Raw genomic sequence first — 17,633 nt, 5'->3', positions numbered from 1 at the left:
TTTTGATTTGATTTTTCTATATTGTGAGAGACAGTTTGATTTTTCTGCATATGGTTATCCAGTTTTCCCAGCATCATTTATTGAAGAGACTGTTCTTTCCCCCAATGTATATTCTTGGCATCTTTGTCAAAATATGAGTTGGCTATAAATGTATGGATTTATTTTTGGGTTCTCTATTCTTTTCTATTGGTCTATGTTTTTTGTTTTTAATGTCAGTACCATGCTCTTCTGCTTACTATAGCTTTATAGTATGTTTTGAAGTCAGGTAGTGGGATGCTTCCAGCTTTGTTCTTTTTGCTCAGTATTTCTTTGGCTTTGTGGCGGGGAGTCTTTTGTGGTTTTGTGGTTCCATGTAAATTTTAGCATGTTTTTCTATTTCTGTGAAGAATGCTAGGAGTTATCTTGTTAGAAATTGCATTTAATCTGTAGATAGTTTTGGGTAGTATTGATATTTTAACAGTATTTTTCTTTCAATGAAGGAGCATGGAATATCCATGTTTTGTGTGTGTGTCCTCTTCAATTTCATTGTTTTATACACAATTTCATCAGTGTTTTATAGTTTTTCTTCTAGAGATCCTTCACTTCTTTGGTTAAATTTATTCCTAACTATCTTATATTTTTGTAGCTAATGTAAATGGCATTGCTTTTTTATTTTTTTATGTTGTTCACTGTTTGCATGCATAAATGCTATTGATTTTTGTAACTTGATTTTGTACGCTGCAACTTTACTGAATTTTTTTTATCAGTTCTAACAGTTTTGGTGGAGTCTTTAGGATATTTTGAATATAAGATCACGTCATCTATGAAAAAGGATAATTTAACTTCTTCCTTTTCAAATTGAATGCCTTTTATTTCCTTCTCCTGACTATTTGCTGTGGCTAGGACTTCCAGTATTATGTTGAATAAAAGTGGTGAAAGTGGTCAAACTCGTCCTGTTCCAGATCATAGAGGAAACACTTTCAAGTTTTCTCCATTCAGTATGATGTTAGCTCATCACATATGGCCTTTATTGTTTTGAGGTATGTGCCTTCTATATCTAGTCTGTTAAGGGTTTTTATCATAAAGGGATGATTTTATTGAATGCTTTTTCAATATCTATTGAAATGATCATATGGTTTTGTTCTTGGTTCTGTCCATGTATCACATTTATTGATTTGCACATGTTGAGCCATCCTTGCATTCCTGGGATGCATCCCACCTGACCTGGTTAATGATCTTTTAAATGTGTTGTTGAATTTGGTTTCCTAATATTTTCATGAGGATTTTTGTGTTTGTTTGCATTAGAAACATTGGCCTGTAGTTTTCTCTTTTTTGTTGTGTCCTTGTCTGATTTATATCAAGGTACAATTGGCCTCACAGAATGAATTTGGAAATATGCTCTTCTCTTAAATATTTTAAGGGTTTGAGTAGAATTGGAATTAATTCTTTTTAAAATGTTTGGTAGAACTCAGCACTGAATCCATTCGGCCCTGGGCTTTTCTTTAATATAAGACTTTTGTTACAGCTTCAATCTTGTTACTCATTATTGGTTTGTTCAGGTTTTCTTTCTCCATGGTTTAATCTTGATACGTTGCATGTGTCTGGTAATTTATCCATTTCTTCTAGGTTTTCCAATTTGTTAACATATAATTGCTCCAATATTCTGTAATAGTTATTTGTATTTCTGTGGCATCAGTTGTTATGTCTCTTTTTTCATCTCTAATTTTATTTTGTGTTTTCTCTTCTTTTCTTAGCTAAGTGTCCGCTGTTTATCTTTTCAAAAAAAACAACTTTTTATTTTATTGCACTTTCCTATTGTTTTTGTAGGCTCAATTTCATTTGTTTCAGCTCTGACATTTATTAGTTATTTCCTTCTACTAAATTTGGTTTGTTCTTACTTTCCCAGTTCCTTGAGATACATTATTGGGTTGTTTATTTGAAGTCTTTCTACTTTTTTGAGGTAGGCATTTACTGCTATAAACTTCCCTCTTAGGACTGCTTTTGCTATATCCCATAGATTTTGGTATATTGTGTTTCCACTTTTATTTATTTTAAGACATTTTTAAATTTCCATCTTAATTTATTTACTAACTCATTGATTGTTCAGGAGCATACTAACCCATTGATTGTTTAATTTCCATGTGTTTTTGTAGTTTCCAAGATTCCTCCTGTTGTTTATTTCTAGTTTTATTCCACTGTGGTCAGAAAATATGCTTGATATAATTATGACTTTTTTAATGTGCTGACACTTGTTTGATAGCCTCAAATATGGTCTTTCTGGATAATGTTTCATGTGCTGACGAAAAGAATGTGTATTCTGTAGCAGTTGGGTGAATTATTCTGTGAATGTCACATAGGCCCATTTGCTCTAATGTGTAGTTTAACTTCAATGTTTCTTAATTTATTTTCTGCCTAAATGATCTGTCCATTACTAAGAGTGGAGTGTTGAAGTCCTCTGCTATTATTGTATTGCAGTCTAGCTCTCCTTTTAGATCTATTAATGCTTGCTTTATATACTTGGGTGTTCTTATGTTGCATGCATAGATATTTATAATTGTTATATCCTCTAGCTGAATTGACCTCTTTATCACTATATAGTGACTTTCTTTGCCTCTTTTTAGAGACTTTGGCTTGTAGTCTATCTGCTAAAAGGATAGCTAGTCCTGCTCTTTTTTGGTTTCTATTTGCTTGGAATATCTTTTATCCGCTCCTTAATTTTCAGTCTATGTGAGCCTGTATAGGTGAAGCAAGTTTCCTGTAGGCGGTATATTGTTTGGTCTTGTTTCTTGATCCATTCAGCCACTCTGTCATTTAATTAGCAAATTTAGTCCACTTACGTTCAATGTTATCAATGATAGGTAAAAACTTACTACTGACATTTTGTTACTTGTTTTCTGGTTGTTGTTGTTGTTTTGTTTTGTTTTGTTTTTAACTCCTCTTTTCTGTCTTCTTCTGTGATTATTTTCTTTGGCAGTATGTTTTATTTCATTGCTTTTAATTTTTAGAGCATTTATTATAGTTTTGGCTTTGTGGTTACCAGGAGGCTTACAAAAACCTTCTTATAAATACAACAAGTTATTTCAAACAGATGACAACTTATCTTTGATCAAAATAAAAAGGGACTAGGAACAAACAAAGGAAAAACTTTTAAAAGCTACACTTTAACTACATCCCCAACACACACACACATTTTGGCTTTGTGTTGAGGCAGGTGTAGATATTCTACCAAGGAACTCAAGATGGTGGGGAAGCTGACTGTCCACCTCAATCCCAGGTTTTCCAATGTAGTAATAGTGAGTTGGGAGAAAATTTTCCCTATGCTTGGTGCCTGGCAAATGGGGGGAAGGGCATTGTGGATGTAAAATTCCAATTCTGTTACTATCTGCCCAAAATGTTTTCACTTCTCTGAGGCCTCAGGAACTGTCTTATCCTCATATATTACCGTTCTGGGATATTGCTGATGATAATCACAGCGCTGTGTATTTGGTTTTGGTTTTCAGGAGGCAGAAGAAAGGACAGTGAAGCCAGCTTGCTTTTCCTCTGTCATTTTTCATGCCTCACAATTTTGACCGAGAAATTATATATCATTAACCAAAATATGAGTTTGTCAGCAAAACAATTCAATAACATAATTAGAAAATACCTTTACCAAAATTAAAACCAATTACTCATAATTTATCTTTTTTTTTTTTTTTTTTTGAGAGAATCTCTCTCTGTTGCTGAGGCTGGAGAGCAGTGGTGCAATCTTGATGCACTGCAATCTCAGCCTCCTGGGTTCAAGCAATTCTTATGCCTCAGTCTCCTGAGTAGCTGGGATTATAGGCATATACCACCACATCTAGGTAATTTTTTTATTTTTATTTTTATTTTTAGTAGAGACAGGGTTTAACTATGTTGGCCAAGTTGGTCTCAAACTTCTGGCCTCAAGTGATCTGCCCACCTCGGCCTCCCAAAGCGCTGGGATTACAGGCATTAGCCACCATGCCCAGACTATTCATCTTTAAATTAAACTACTACTGACCAGGCGTGGTGGCTCACGTCTGTAATCCCAGCACTTTGGGAGGCCAAGGTGGACAGATCACAAGGTCAGAAGATTGAGACCATCCTGGCCAACATGGTGAAACTCCATCTCTACTAAAATACAAAAAATTAGCCAGGCGTGGTGACCTACACCTGCAGTCCCAGCTACGCAGGAGGCTGAGGCAGAATCGCTTGTACCCAGGAGATGGAGGTTGCAGTGAGCCAAGATCGCGCCACTGCTCTCCAGCCCTGATAACAGAGCAAGACTCCATCTCAGAAAATAAATAAATAAGCTACTACTATAAATTATACCAATTATGCAATATAATACTAATATTAAGCACTAAAATGTATTTGATTACTTAAGAGAACCACTCCTTTGTAAATTGTTGAGAACATGTAATTGGACAAAAATTAATGTTCTGTGCATGAAAAGCAATGAGGGAAGCACTAACAATTTTGCAGAACTACTACATGCTAGGTACTTAATTCTCCCAACAACCTGAAGATGAGGCTACTGTTATTGAAGACATAGGTTTTAGACTTTGCAGTTGATGAAAGAATAAGACAGGATTGGTCTCACTCTTGTTTTATCAGTTCAACCAACTGCAATTTTTACAATTTTAAATTATAAAATTTAAAATTGAATGAATGATGAATAATTGGTAATATTTTATACATTGATAAGCTAGTTGCAATTGATGATACAAGTTACTTATTAAACAGCCTACAAAAAATAAAAACACAATATTCTGTTTGGCAATTCTTGCCAGACTTTAAAATTAATTACATGTAACCAACATCAAGAAATGTGTCTCTCTAAATACCAATTACTGTTCAGGCTCTCAAAATGTTAATTAAAGTAGATGATGAAATCTTAAAAACTAACAGAAATTATTTTCATTTCCATTTTGATAACTAGCAATTAGGTAAATTATTTTATGAATCCAACGAGGTGACTGCTAAATTCTCTTTCAAGTCTCAGAGAATTTGAGTTTTATAAGAATATCTAAAATGTCTTCTTACATATGCAATTTTCCAAATATTACGACTAGAAAAGAGTATAAGCATAAAGAAGTTTACATTACACATAACTTATTTTTTAAACAATTATACCATCTGAATTACCCAAATCAAACTAATTGGAATATATTTTATTAGGTGCTGCAAAATGCTTAGAATGTTACCAGAAACAATGAGAGGATATCCAAATACAGTGGTACTGGGAATTCCAGTCCTTGGAGTCTATCATGATAATTTGCCATGGTGTTTTATCTTAAGAGTAGCTCAAGAAAACAGACTTGCAAGGAAGCCCAAAAGGCAGGCACCTTAGAGAAATCAGATTAAGTTTCACAAAAATAAGAAATAATTTCAGTTCATGAGTTAATAATGAAACAGAGAAAATGACAACAAAATTAATAATTCATTAGTCATTATGGGAGAAAATCAGAAAACCAACCCCTTAGATTGAAAGCTAGTAAATAAAGAAAGATAATTAAGTATTTACCCTGGCTTTCTTATGTGACAAGTTCCTCCGAACATCCAAATAGGAGTAGATTCTATTTATTGAATTATCCCAGCTTATGAGTAAAGAAGATAAAATAGAATTTAAAATTACTATTTTGTAGTGTCTTATGAATTGACGGATCTAGACAATAATTGTTGGTGGCTGTTATTATCATAAAAATAAAGATAATATATTATGTATATTATGTGCCCCAATGAAAGTAGAAAATGCTGCCTATAAAGTGTTCTAGCTAAAACATCAAGCTAAATCTGATCAAGTCTCTCTGTATAATTGTTAATTTATGGTAAGTAAAGAGGAGAATATATTAAATGACACTATGAAAATGCAGTCAGAAAATACAGACTATGAGAAACTCTGTAAGACAAACAGCCGAATGTCCTGAACAAATAAATTTCAACAAGGAGGAAAAGGAGAAGGAAAAGAAAAAAAAGAAAGCAAAATCATAGGAAATACAGTAGAGTTTACAGGAGTGTGTTGCTTCAATGAGGGGCAAAATTAGCACTAGACTAAACAGTACTTTGGTCCTGCCTAACAAAGTTTAAAAAATAAGATCTGAAAAGATAAAACTGTTTGCACGTAATTTAGCTGTGTCCCAGAAGAAAACTCAAGAATATGTGCAGGAATATAAAAATGTCTAGGATCCAACAGGGTAAAATTCATAATATTTGACATTTTATCAAAATTACCAGCCATGCGAAGATGCTGTAAAATATGACCCATAATGGAGGAAAAATTAGTCAATTGAAACCAACCCAGAGTGGACACAAATGTTACAATTAATCGATAAGGATATTTTAAAAGTTGCTATAACTCTATTCTATATGTTCTAGAAGTTAGAGAAAGACTGATCATGTTAAATAGAGCAATGTAAAATACTAAAAAGACTCAATTCAGACTTCTAGAGATAAAAACTACAAAGTATGAGGTGAAAAATATTCTGAATGAGACTAACAGACAGGCACTACAAAAGAAATGATTAGTGATCTTGAAGATGTAGCAATAGAAACTATTCACAATGAAGCACAGAAAAACACTGGGATAAAACAACCCACAGAATCAGTGAGCTGTGGCACGACTACAAATGGGCTAATATATGTGTAACTGCATTCCAAGAGGAGAAGAGACAGAAGGAGACACAGAAAAAAATAATTTGTGAATAAATAATAGCTGAACAATTTCAAATTTGATGAAAGCAATATACTCACAAACACAAGATTCCCAATCAACTCCAAGCACAAGAAACATGAAGAAAACTGCACCAATTTACATCATAATCAAATTGCTTAAAACAAGTAATAATGAGAAAAATAAAAAGCATGAATATGTTATGAGTAAAAGGATGGAAAAAGACATAGCACACTAACATTAATCAAAAGAAAACTGGAGTGATTCTATCAGCATCAAAAAAGAAGTGGGTTTCGGGACAAAGAATATTATTAGGGACAATAAGGGTAATTTTATAATGATAAATGTGTCATTTCATCAAGAGAATATAACAATCATAAACATTTGTGTACCTAATAACAGAACTTCAAAATACAAGAAGTAAAATCTGATAGAACTTCAAGAAGAAACAGAAGTTCACCATTAATGCTGGAGATACCAATAATTGATAAAATAAGTAGAAAAAAGTTAATAAAGAGAGAGAAAAAGTAAAAAGCTGTCACAACTAAATCTAATTGAAATGTATAAAATACTCAGCCCAACAATGGCAGAATACATATTCTTTTCAAATATACATAGATTATTTACCAAAATAGACCAAATTCTGGGTTATGAAACATGGATCAGCAAATATAAAGGGATTCAAGTCATACAAAGTATGGTCTCTGGCCAAAATGATATCAAATTAGAAATCAAAATTAGAAAAGTATCTAGAAAAATTCCCCCATACAGAAACTAAGTAACAGTCTTCGAAGTAACCCATATATAAAAGAAAAAATCAAAAGGGAAATTAGCAAGTAATTTAAAGCACATAAACATGAAAGCACAACATAGCAAGGATTGTGAAATGTAACTAAAGAAGTACTTAGAGGGAAATTTATAGGTCTGAACTCTATAATAAAAAGTTAGAAAATCACAAATTAATCATCTCAGCTTCCACCTAAAGAAAAAAAAAGATTTCAAGTTAATGACCCAAGTTTCCATTTTAAGAAACTAGAAGGAGCAGACTAAATATAAATTTAATAGAAGAAAATGAATAATAATGTTCAGAATAAAAATCGCGGAAATAAAAAACAGAAAAGTAATAAAGAAAAATCAATGAAACTAAAAACTGGTTCTTTGAGAAATCAATAAAATTGATGAGTTTTTTGCCAGATCCATGAGAAAGAAAAAATAAAGACAAAAAATACCAATATCAGGAATAAAGGAAGTGACATTATCCTATACTATGCAGATATTAAAAGCATATTAAGGAAATATCATGAAAAATTATCTGGCTATAAATTTTGCAAATTTGATGAGATGAACAAAATCATTGAAAGACAGAAACTACCAAGGTTCATTCAAGGAGAAATAGATAATCTGAATAAATAACCTTGCATCTACTAAAAAATAGAATATGTAGTTTAAAATCTTCCCACAAAGAAAACTCTAAGAAAAAATGGCTTCACTGGTAAATCTTGCCAAACATTTAAGAAAAAAAAGTAAGTCTATACTGACACTTTCCAAAAATTGAAAAGGTGAACACTTTTCCACTTTATGAGGCCAGGGTTATGCTAGTATCAAAGTGACGTAGATATTACAGGAAAACTGTAGACTAACATCTCACATACATAGATGCAAAATTTTTAAACAAAGTTTTAGCAAATTAAATCTAGTGATATATGAAAGAAATAATACATTATTGCCAAGTAGAGTGCATCCCAGAAAGGCAAGTAATCATAGTTTTGAAAATCAATGTAATTTGAAAATCAATGTAATTCATAGTTTCAATTATCCAAAAAACACAATCCTGTCAATAGGATTAAATAGATGTGTTAAAAAGGCAGTGACCTAAATGTGATATTTAAAATTAGGAAACTTCCGAATAAAGACAAGTAAAATTTCTTCATGACCTTTGTGTTAAATAAAGATTTCTTCAATATGACACCAAAACATGGTCCATTAAAGAAAAAACTATTATATTGTACTTCATAAAATGTAAAATCTCTTAAAAGACACTAAGATAATGAGAAGGTGTCGCAGATATCTGATAAAATATTTATCAATTATATCTCTGATAAAGGACTTGTATCAAGAATATATTATAAAACACACTCACATACTCAAAACTCACTAATAAGAAATGAATCAACCCAATTTTAAAAAGGAGGGCACACTATTTGAACAGGCATTTTATCAAAGAAGCTATTGTGTGGTAAATAATCACAAGATGCTCAACATCATTAATTATTGTAGAAATGCAGATTGAAAACACAGTGCCATAACACTACTCTTCAACTAGACTGGCTAACATTTTAAATACTGATCTTATCAAGTGAGAGCAAAAAAAAAAAAAAAAAAAGAGCACTTTGAACTCTCATACGTTACTGCTAGAAACGTAGAATGATAAAAACCACTGTGGGAAACAGTTTGGCAGTTTCTTACAAAGTTAAACATATACCTAATCTATGATCAGAACTTTCCACTCCTAGGTATTTATCCAAGAGAAATGAAAATATTTCTCCAGAGACTTATGCATGACTATTCATAGCAGCTGGGAGAGGAGGACACAAATGCCCATCAATAGGTGAATAAAGAAATTGTGGCGTATCATTACAGTGGGAGGCTACTTGACAACTAACCAGAAATACATTATGGATACTTGCAAAAATACCAATGAATCTCAAAATAATTATGGGTGACTAGCTAGGTGAAAGAAGCCAGATCAAAGAAAAAAAAGAGTATACACATATAATAATACAATTTACCTTAAAGTGATGGATATGTTTATTATCTTAGTTGTGGTGTTGGTTTCACAAGTGTATACATATGTTAAAGCCTTCAAATTTTACACTTTAAATATGCTCAGTTAATTGTACATCAATTAGAAGACTGGACATAGTGGCTCACACCTGTAATCCCAGCACTTTGAGAGATGTGATTTGAGAGAGATCAAATGATACAAGGCAGATGTACCATTTGAGGTCAGGAGTTCGAGACCAACCTCACCAACATAGTAAAACCCCATCTCTACTAAAAATACAAAAATTAACCAGGTGTGGTGGTACCCGCCTGTAGTCCCAGCTACTCGGAAGGCTGAGGCACAAGAACCATTTGAACCCGGGAGGTGGAGGTCACAGTGAGCCAAGGTGGTGCCACTGCACTCCAGCCTGGGTGACTGAGTAAGACTCTGTCTCAAAAAAAAACTATATATATATATATATATATATGTGTGTGTGTGTGGTGTGTATATATGTCAATTATACCCTAATATATCTATAAATAGATACATCAATACATTTTAAACATACACAAAATATATACAAAGAGCTACATGCTACTGTTGTAATTACACTTTTGCATGGGACTCCTCAAACTTTTAGCAGGTCTATTAACCCTCCTGCGAGCTTTCCACTGTGTTCTCAGTGAATGGCACCAGCACGCACACAGCCAGCCCCCAGGTAGAAATCCTGGACTCATCTTGGGCTCTCCTCTCTCCCTCAGGCTCTCCTCACTCTTGCCTATGACATTGGAGTGCCACCACTTCGGCACATTATTGCAAGTCTCATGTCACGGTTTCCTCTGTCTTGAGCCTCACCTCTACCTACATCCCTATACAGTCACCAGAGAGTTCTTTCTAAAACATTGTGTATTTGATCATGCCATGCCTTTCAAGGGCTTTCCATTATCCTCAGGATAAAATCCAAACTCCTTAGCCAGTCTCACCAGACCCTCCTTTACCTGACCCTACTAATATCCCCTGGCTAAAATCTGACCAACCTACCTTCTCTTAATGGTCCGCAAGCCCCTTTACATCCATACTGAATTACTTACAGCTTCCTGAATATGGCATGTTGTTTTATACCACCAAACCTTTAATCAGGCTTCTTCCTATGCCATTCCCCTGGAAATTAAGCTCCTTTAATAACACTCTTTCGAGTTTCACCCCACATGAACCCCTATCCCTGCAGCAGACAGAATTAACTACTTCTTCCTTTGGGCTTCCACAGTGACTTCTTCAGACAGAAAACTGTAAGCGCTCATACATTTCGCATTTTATGATTCACTGAATTTTTTGTTTACTTCTCCCATCCAAAAAGAGTTTGGAGAGCCTGGACCAAATCACACTTGCCTTTTTGACCCCAGCACCTAGTACAGTGGCCATTCAAATATAGAATTAGGCCAAACTGCTGTAAAACAGTTTGCCAAAAGTCAATTCACTACCTGTGATGGTTAATATTGAGTGTCAACTTGATTGGATTGAAATGATGCAAAGTATTGTTTCTGCGTGTGTCTGTGAGGGTGTTGCCAAAGGAGATTAACATTTGAGTCAGTGGACTGGGAAAGGCAGACTCACTCTTAATCTGGGTGGGCACCAACTAATCAGCTGCCAGCGCGGCCAGAATAAAAGCAGGCAGAAGGATGTGAAAAGACTAGACTGGGTTAGCCTTCCAGCCTACATCTTTCTCCCATGCTGGATGCTTTCTGCCCTCGAACATCAGACTCCAAGTTCTTCAGCTTTGGGACTTGGACTGGCTTCCTTGCTCCTCAGCTTGCAGATGGCCAATTATGAGACCTCACCTTGTGATTGTGTGAGTCAATACTCCTTAATAAACTCCCCTTTATATATACATCTACCCCATTAGTTCTGTCCTTCTAGAGAACCCTGACTAATACACTACCCAACCAGTTTACAAAATGCACTTGTTTCTTTTAACCCATTAGTTTTAGTTATTTCCATTTTTATTTTGTCTTTATAATACCATTATAGGGTAAGTTCAGTTTTCCTTTGTCTGAATTCCTTCTTATTCATGAGAAGAATATATTTATAAGAAGAAATCATTCGTTGACAAGTTATAAGCAGGGTCATCCTGTACCATTGCGCAAGGCATGCCTTGCACATGAATACCCCACTTAAGAGTGCTGTATTCACTGTACCTTGCTCCTGCAAGGCTATATCCTTTTTTCTCCTTTGTGCAAAGGTACTCTATAAGCTAAGAGTGGCCCTGGTCATAAATAATATATTATTAAAGAATTCTTAAATATTTATGGCAGGACTGCTAGCTGTAGGCCAAAATTTATTTTCTCTTCTCCCGAACCATATGCTAAACTACATTTCCCATGATTCCTTGCAGTTACTTGTGGCCATGTGATGAGTTCTTGCAATGGAATGTGCGCAGAGTGAATGTGTGATTTGGGGAACAAGACCTCTAAGAAGCTGACACGTCTTCTTACTAGTCTCATCCCTCTTCCACTGACCGAATGCAGAAGGCTTAGGAGATGACAGAGCTGCAATGTGGAACGAGTCTGGACCCTTGATTCATAATGTGGAGAAATGCGTCACCATCTAAAAAGTCCAGACTTTTAAGTAGGTGAGAAATAAAGTTTTAAAATATAAAGCCACCAAAATTGCGGGAGTACTTCTTACAGTTAGCAGTTAGCCTCCCTCTAACACCCAAATTGGTACATATATTCAAATGTGTTCTGGACTATGGAGAATTTTGTTTGTTTGTTTGTTTTTTGAGACATAGAGTCTTGCTCTGTCATCCAGGTTGGAGTGCAGTGGTGCAATCTTGGCTTACTGCAACCTCCATCTCCTGGGTTCAAGAGACTCTCCTGTCTCAGCCTCCCGAGTAGCTGGGACTGCAGGCATGCGCCACTGCGCCCGGGTAATTTTTGTATTTTTTGTTGAGATGGGGTTTTGCCATGTTGGTCAGGTTGGTCTCGAACTCCTGACCTCAGGTGATGCACCCATCTCGGCCTCCCAAAGTGCTGGGATTATAGGCGTAAGCTACCATACCCGGCCAAATTCTTATATATTCTCCCCTGTATTACAAATATATTAATGTTAAATATAGTCATAAGAATTCTGCATGCTCAAAAACATTCCGATCTTACGATTTTTATGTCCTCAAGTCTCCCCTCTCCCTGCTACTTGATCTTTATTCCCAAAAGTAGAAATTAGGAACAGAGACAAACACAACAGTCCTTAGCACGAAAGCTTCTTTCTCATGAAGACAAAACAAAGCCAGTCAACTAAAACTAAATAAATAAAAGAAAAAACTAATTCAACAACTTGGTCATTGACAAATTCATCATTTGGCAATTGTTCTGGAGCAGGCACATGGACTGTTTTTAAAGTATATTAAAGGAAAGGAGGAATGAGGTGGGAGGAAAAAGAAAGGAATGAAGGAAGGAAAAGGAAGGAAAGCACGTTGTCTCAGCCATTTGATGAATATCCATCAAGTGCAAATCCATACCCTCAAAATGTGGCAATTGCTTATTTAATTACCTTTATCAAATGGTAATGAGTGACACAATGTTGCCTATGAACAGGAATAAAAAAGAATAAATGGAAAGGAGGTGGATAGGACCAGTTGCTCACCATGAGCATTTCCTTTTTATATCTGAATTTTGAACTATCTAAAACCTAGAAATGTTCAATAGTGGGCTGGTGATATGAATATCAAAAGAGTCGTACTGTTATCCATAGCTAGTAATCATAAAGTTCCATGTAAATGAACTGCAAGTGAAATAGACATTGATCATCTCTAGCTGACATGTGATCCAGTATCTAGTTCCAGGTTATACTAGAGTTCATCTTTAAGTTTTTCTTTCTGGTGATACAAAACAACACCTGCCAAGGATAACTCAAATATAATTCAGGTTATATTCCAAGGTAATGAGATTTGGTAATATAGTACATAAGTATTCCATCATTGGAATTGCAATATTTCCCCAACCCAAATACTCCTATTAACCCTACCAGGGAAGGCTACTGTAATTTTTAAAGGAATAATTTAGTACTTTGCTCTTGATATGTGAAAATTTTCACCTAATTCAGCATGTAATCAACAAATCCAACAAGAGTCATATCCTATTTGGTAAAATATCATTATCTGAAAAAAAGTTACCATCACAAATTAAAATGTCCTTGCAACTTTAGCAGAGTGTGCATCTTTCAATAACTCTGGTATCCATTAAAAATTGTCAACAGAAATAAAACATGTACACAGATAAGAGCATTTAAAAATCACATGCACAAGCTAACAATTTATAAAGAGCTGTGGTAATCCTTACTATTACCTTTAATGTATTAAGATACAAAATACATAATTATTGGATTCTTCAAATGATTTAAAGCAATTGATATCATATGTTTTGCTTTTTTAATATTATTTCCAAGGTTTGGTGGGTAGGGGGAACTTTCAGAAGAACACAAACCAATGTTTTATCGTTGGCATAATTTCAAATATTAAGTGCACACATTAAGCAAGTAGGCTGTGTGCTAAAATTCTGTGTAAATCATCTGTTCGGAACACAGACAGCATTTAACTCTGGCGCAGCACTACCAATGCATCTTTCACTGCTCAATCAACCCCTCAAAATCCTATTTAGCCTGTAGCATCATACGAGTACTAAGCATTATCCCAGAGTACCACGTGCAGGAAACAGAATGGGCCATTTCCTCTTGTCTCCTGATCATGGAGGAAGCCTTGGATCAGTTTTAAAACATGTCGAGGTTCTGCAGAGAGCTTTCTAAAGCTCGGAGCCTGCAAAACCGAAGGCCCCCTCTCACAGGCCCCCCATTCAAGAAGGGACTTGACCACTTGTGACTTGACCACTACTGCTCTGAATCCCCTGAGCTTTGTTTTACTTATTTTCCCCACAACAACTTCAATAGTACGGACGGCAGGGGAAATACAGCAAGTATAATTAGTTTCAATAGGTTGACCATTTATACACTGATTACATTTAGTATCCATTTTTATTAAGAAAATATGGCCGGGCGCGGTGGCTCAAGCCTGTAATCCCAGCACTTTGGGAGGCCGAGACGGGCGGATCACGAGATCAGGAGATCGAGACCATCCTGGCTCACACGGTGAAACCCCGTCTCTACTAAAAATACAAAAACTAGCCGGGTGAGGTGGCGGGCGCCTGTAGTCCCAGCTACTCGGGAGGCTGAGGCAGGAGAATGGCGTAAACCCGGGAGGCGGAGCTTGCAGTGAGCTGAGATCCGGCCACTGCACTCCAGTCCGGGCGACAGAGCGAGACTCTGCCTCAAAAAAAAAAAAGAAAAGAAAAGAAAATATCATATTTAAATTAATGTTGTTTACTTTATGTTTTATAACTTCTGTCTGCTAAACCCTCTCCCAACCACTAATTCAGAACTTCATCCAGTAGATACTCAGTTAATTTGTATTACGCAGACAGATACCAGCTTCTGTTGCCAGAAATATAAAATTATGTTTGGCTGAAAGATGAGACTCCAGGCCAGTTACCTTTTTCCCTAAATCAATGTCTGCAGAGTCTTTCTAACGTTCAGGCCAATCCTGCCGCTTTATGTTTCACAGGGGAGCTTGCCTTACCCGAGGGCATAAACTTCACAGCTTGTAAGACGAATTAACTGATGCTGACACTGATGGTCTTGAGATGTGAGGGGAAAAGAAAGCAAGCGCGGAGTTACGTGTTAGCGAGATTGATGAGATGATGTGTTCGTATTTGGCCACAGGAGGGAGCCAGACCCTTTGGTAAGCAGCAACACCCAACCAGAGCGACGCCACACTGTCCCACCCACTTTAGGAAAAACTTCCCCAGAAACAAACCGAGAAAAACCAGAGCTCCTGGACATATCTAGGTTTCCTAAGCTTTTCATCTGCAGTATTGTTCGTTTCAGGTTATAACTGTCGCTATGTGTTCTCTAGCTATTTGGGCCAACAAAACCAACTTAGTAGTGAAAACCTGACGTGGATTTAAGGGCTCTGGGGAACCAGACACTCTGTACTGTATCAGGCAAGGATTTGACAATGCAACTTAAATTTAAGAGACTATGTATAGTTACATATGTACTTTCTTCATAAGGTAATCTTACAGGTTAAGCACAGAACAAAATTTCAGGCAAGGGAACTGGTCCAGAGAATTCTTCCTGTGTTTTGCAAAGAGGTATCAGTTTGTAATTTTTTATCATTGCTGTAATTTTAATAAAATATGAGAGTTTATGAAAAACCATGCAATTCAAACCTGAGTAAGGATATAACAAACACAAACTAGCCAAAGAAATAGAGAACTTAAATTTATTGGTTTTCGTTTGTTTGCTTGTTTTTTAACCTAACTCATCAACTCACATTCACAAAATGCCTCATGTACTCTGGGCTAAAATTTGGGTTACTGAGCACTTTAGTTGACCACAAGAAAAAGACATCTTAACTCTTAAAAAATAAACACCCCCCTCTAATGGCCCAGTGTTTAAGTCTCAGTGACCATGATGCCCAGGACAGAGAGCTCGTTTCCAACTGGCTTCCCAAGGATTGCAATAAGGCTCCCCACCCCACTTTTGTACCATCTGCAAGCTACAACTGCAAGAGACTGTTGTACTGCACTTGGACCCCAACTAAGGGCACAGAAAAGCTTCAATATTCCCCACAGAGGCAACTCAACTAACATTACACAGATTCTGGCTCAGTGTTTTTGTTTTGTTTTGTTTTCTGCACTGGTCTTTATTACTGTGGAAGTTTTCATAGAAATGTGATCACTTTGACCTTCTTATTTAATTCTCCACTGCTTGCTATGACAGTGACCATACTGAGGCATCGAATAATTTAGGTACCAAAGAAGGAGTGTCTATCCCTTTTTAAGTTTTTACTGAGGTTATACCTTAAAAGGGGCACAACTATTTTTTAAAGAAGATAATAAAAAGGGCATCAGAAAGTTCTCTTTATTATGGGAAAGAAGGAAGGAGAGAGAGAGAAAGAAAAGGAAGGAAAGAAGGAAGGAAGGAAACAGAGAGGGAGGGAGGGGGGAGGAAGACAAAGGGGAGGGGAAGGGAGGGAGAGAAGAAGGAAGGAAGGAAGGAAACAGAGAGGGAGGGAAGGAAGGGAGAGAGGGAGGAAAAGAGAGACTTAGAATAGTGTTTGGCACAAAGTTGGTACTCAAGAAATATTAAATGGATGAATGAATTACTTGGGAATCACATAATGAGAGGATGATTTTAAAGTATTTATTTGAAAACCATTTCATGTTACCTTAGCTCTCTTCAGTGTGTTTTATCAGCCATTCTTTAAGAAATAATAAATAGCAGCATACTGAGTAATCTACAGTTATTTGATGCTATTTCCCTGGTGATGACCTCTCCATTTGGACTACAAGCCAACAATGACAAAGCTCGTTCTACTCATCCTTTGGTGTGTAGACAGATTCTTACATGCTGACTTCTAAATAGGTTTCTAGGATCAAATGCACAGTATTTATTGTGTATACTTACACAGTGGCTCAGTTTCTGCCTAAGGCTATGAAAGTCCTCCACAAAGCGTATTTTCTTGCAACCTTGGAATTGCAATTGACCAAAAACATCTTCCATGAAGAAGGACAGAAGCTGTTCTTGAAATTGACAGTTTTTCTAAAAATAAGATACAAGAAATTGCGTATGGTAAATTATGAATCTTTTTTAATGTCCCCCTGATCATTACTTAATTACTCTCCAAAAAAAAATTTAAATGCAGGGGGAAATAAACATCAAATAAGTGGAAATGTAAAAAAGACTTTCTGACTTACCATAAATTGCTTTTTTGTTTTCTTTTTTAATAGTCGTATATTTTTTATGCGGTCTTCCTACAATAAAACGAAGAGAAATAAGTTGTATTAAGATTGTAAATGTCCTTGAGGTCATCATTTTAAGCAGAGCCTAATACTTACTGGAATCGTTGCTTTGAGCCATGCTGCTTTGATATAGAGAGCGTCAACAGCTTGGGACAGTGTTCCCCTTGGGTAACAAGTTTTGGTGAAGGAAGATTGCCTGTGCTTGGCAATGGCTAGAGACAGAGTGACTAACAGCAACCAACACCTCAAAATGCAATTCGCCAGCATTTCCCTTCACCCCACTCGGCGTGTGTCACTCACAGCAGCCCAAGAGATACTAGTGCTGGTTAGATGAGAGGATAACCTACTTAATGTAGCCCTCAAA

General features: G+C 35.9%; 1 protein-coding gene across 1 annotated transcript in view; it reads right to left on the bottom strand.

Moving 5' to 3' along the window:
• The window catches only part of IL26 (interleukin 26), a 31,519-nt gene extending 13,886 nt beyond the window's left edge, over nucleotides 1–17,633 (bottom strand). The window contains exons 1-3 of the mRNA XM_033223524.1: nucleotides 17,366–17,633; nucleotides 17,225–17,281; nucleotides 16,935–17,069 (exon numbers count right to left, since the gene is read on the bottom strand). Coding sequence (XP_033079415.1) covers nucleotides 16,935–17,069; nucleotides 17,225–17,281; nucleotides 17,366–17,536 — 363 coding nt within the window. The 5' untranslated portion in view covers nucleotides 17,537–17,633. The remainder of the gene's footprint in view (nucleotides 1–16,934; nucleotides 17,070–17,224; nucleotides 17,282–17,365) is intronic.

Source organism: Trachypithecus francoisi, unplaced genomic scaffold (assembly GCF_009764315.1).
Source record: "Trachypithecus francoisi isolate TF-2019V2 unplaced genomic scaffold, Tfra_2.0 Lachesis_group11, whole genome shotgun sequence".
Taxonomy (NCBI): Eukaryota; Metazoa; Chordata; class Mammalia; order Primates; family Cercopithecidae; genus Trachypithecus; species Trachypithecus francoisi.
This window is presented reverse-complemented; position numbering and strand designations above follow the sequence as displayed.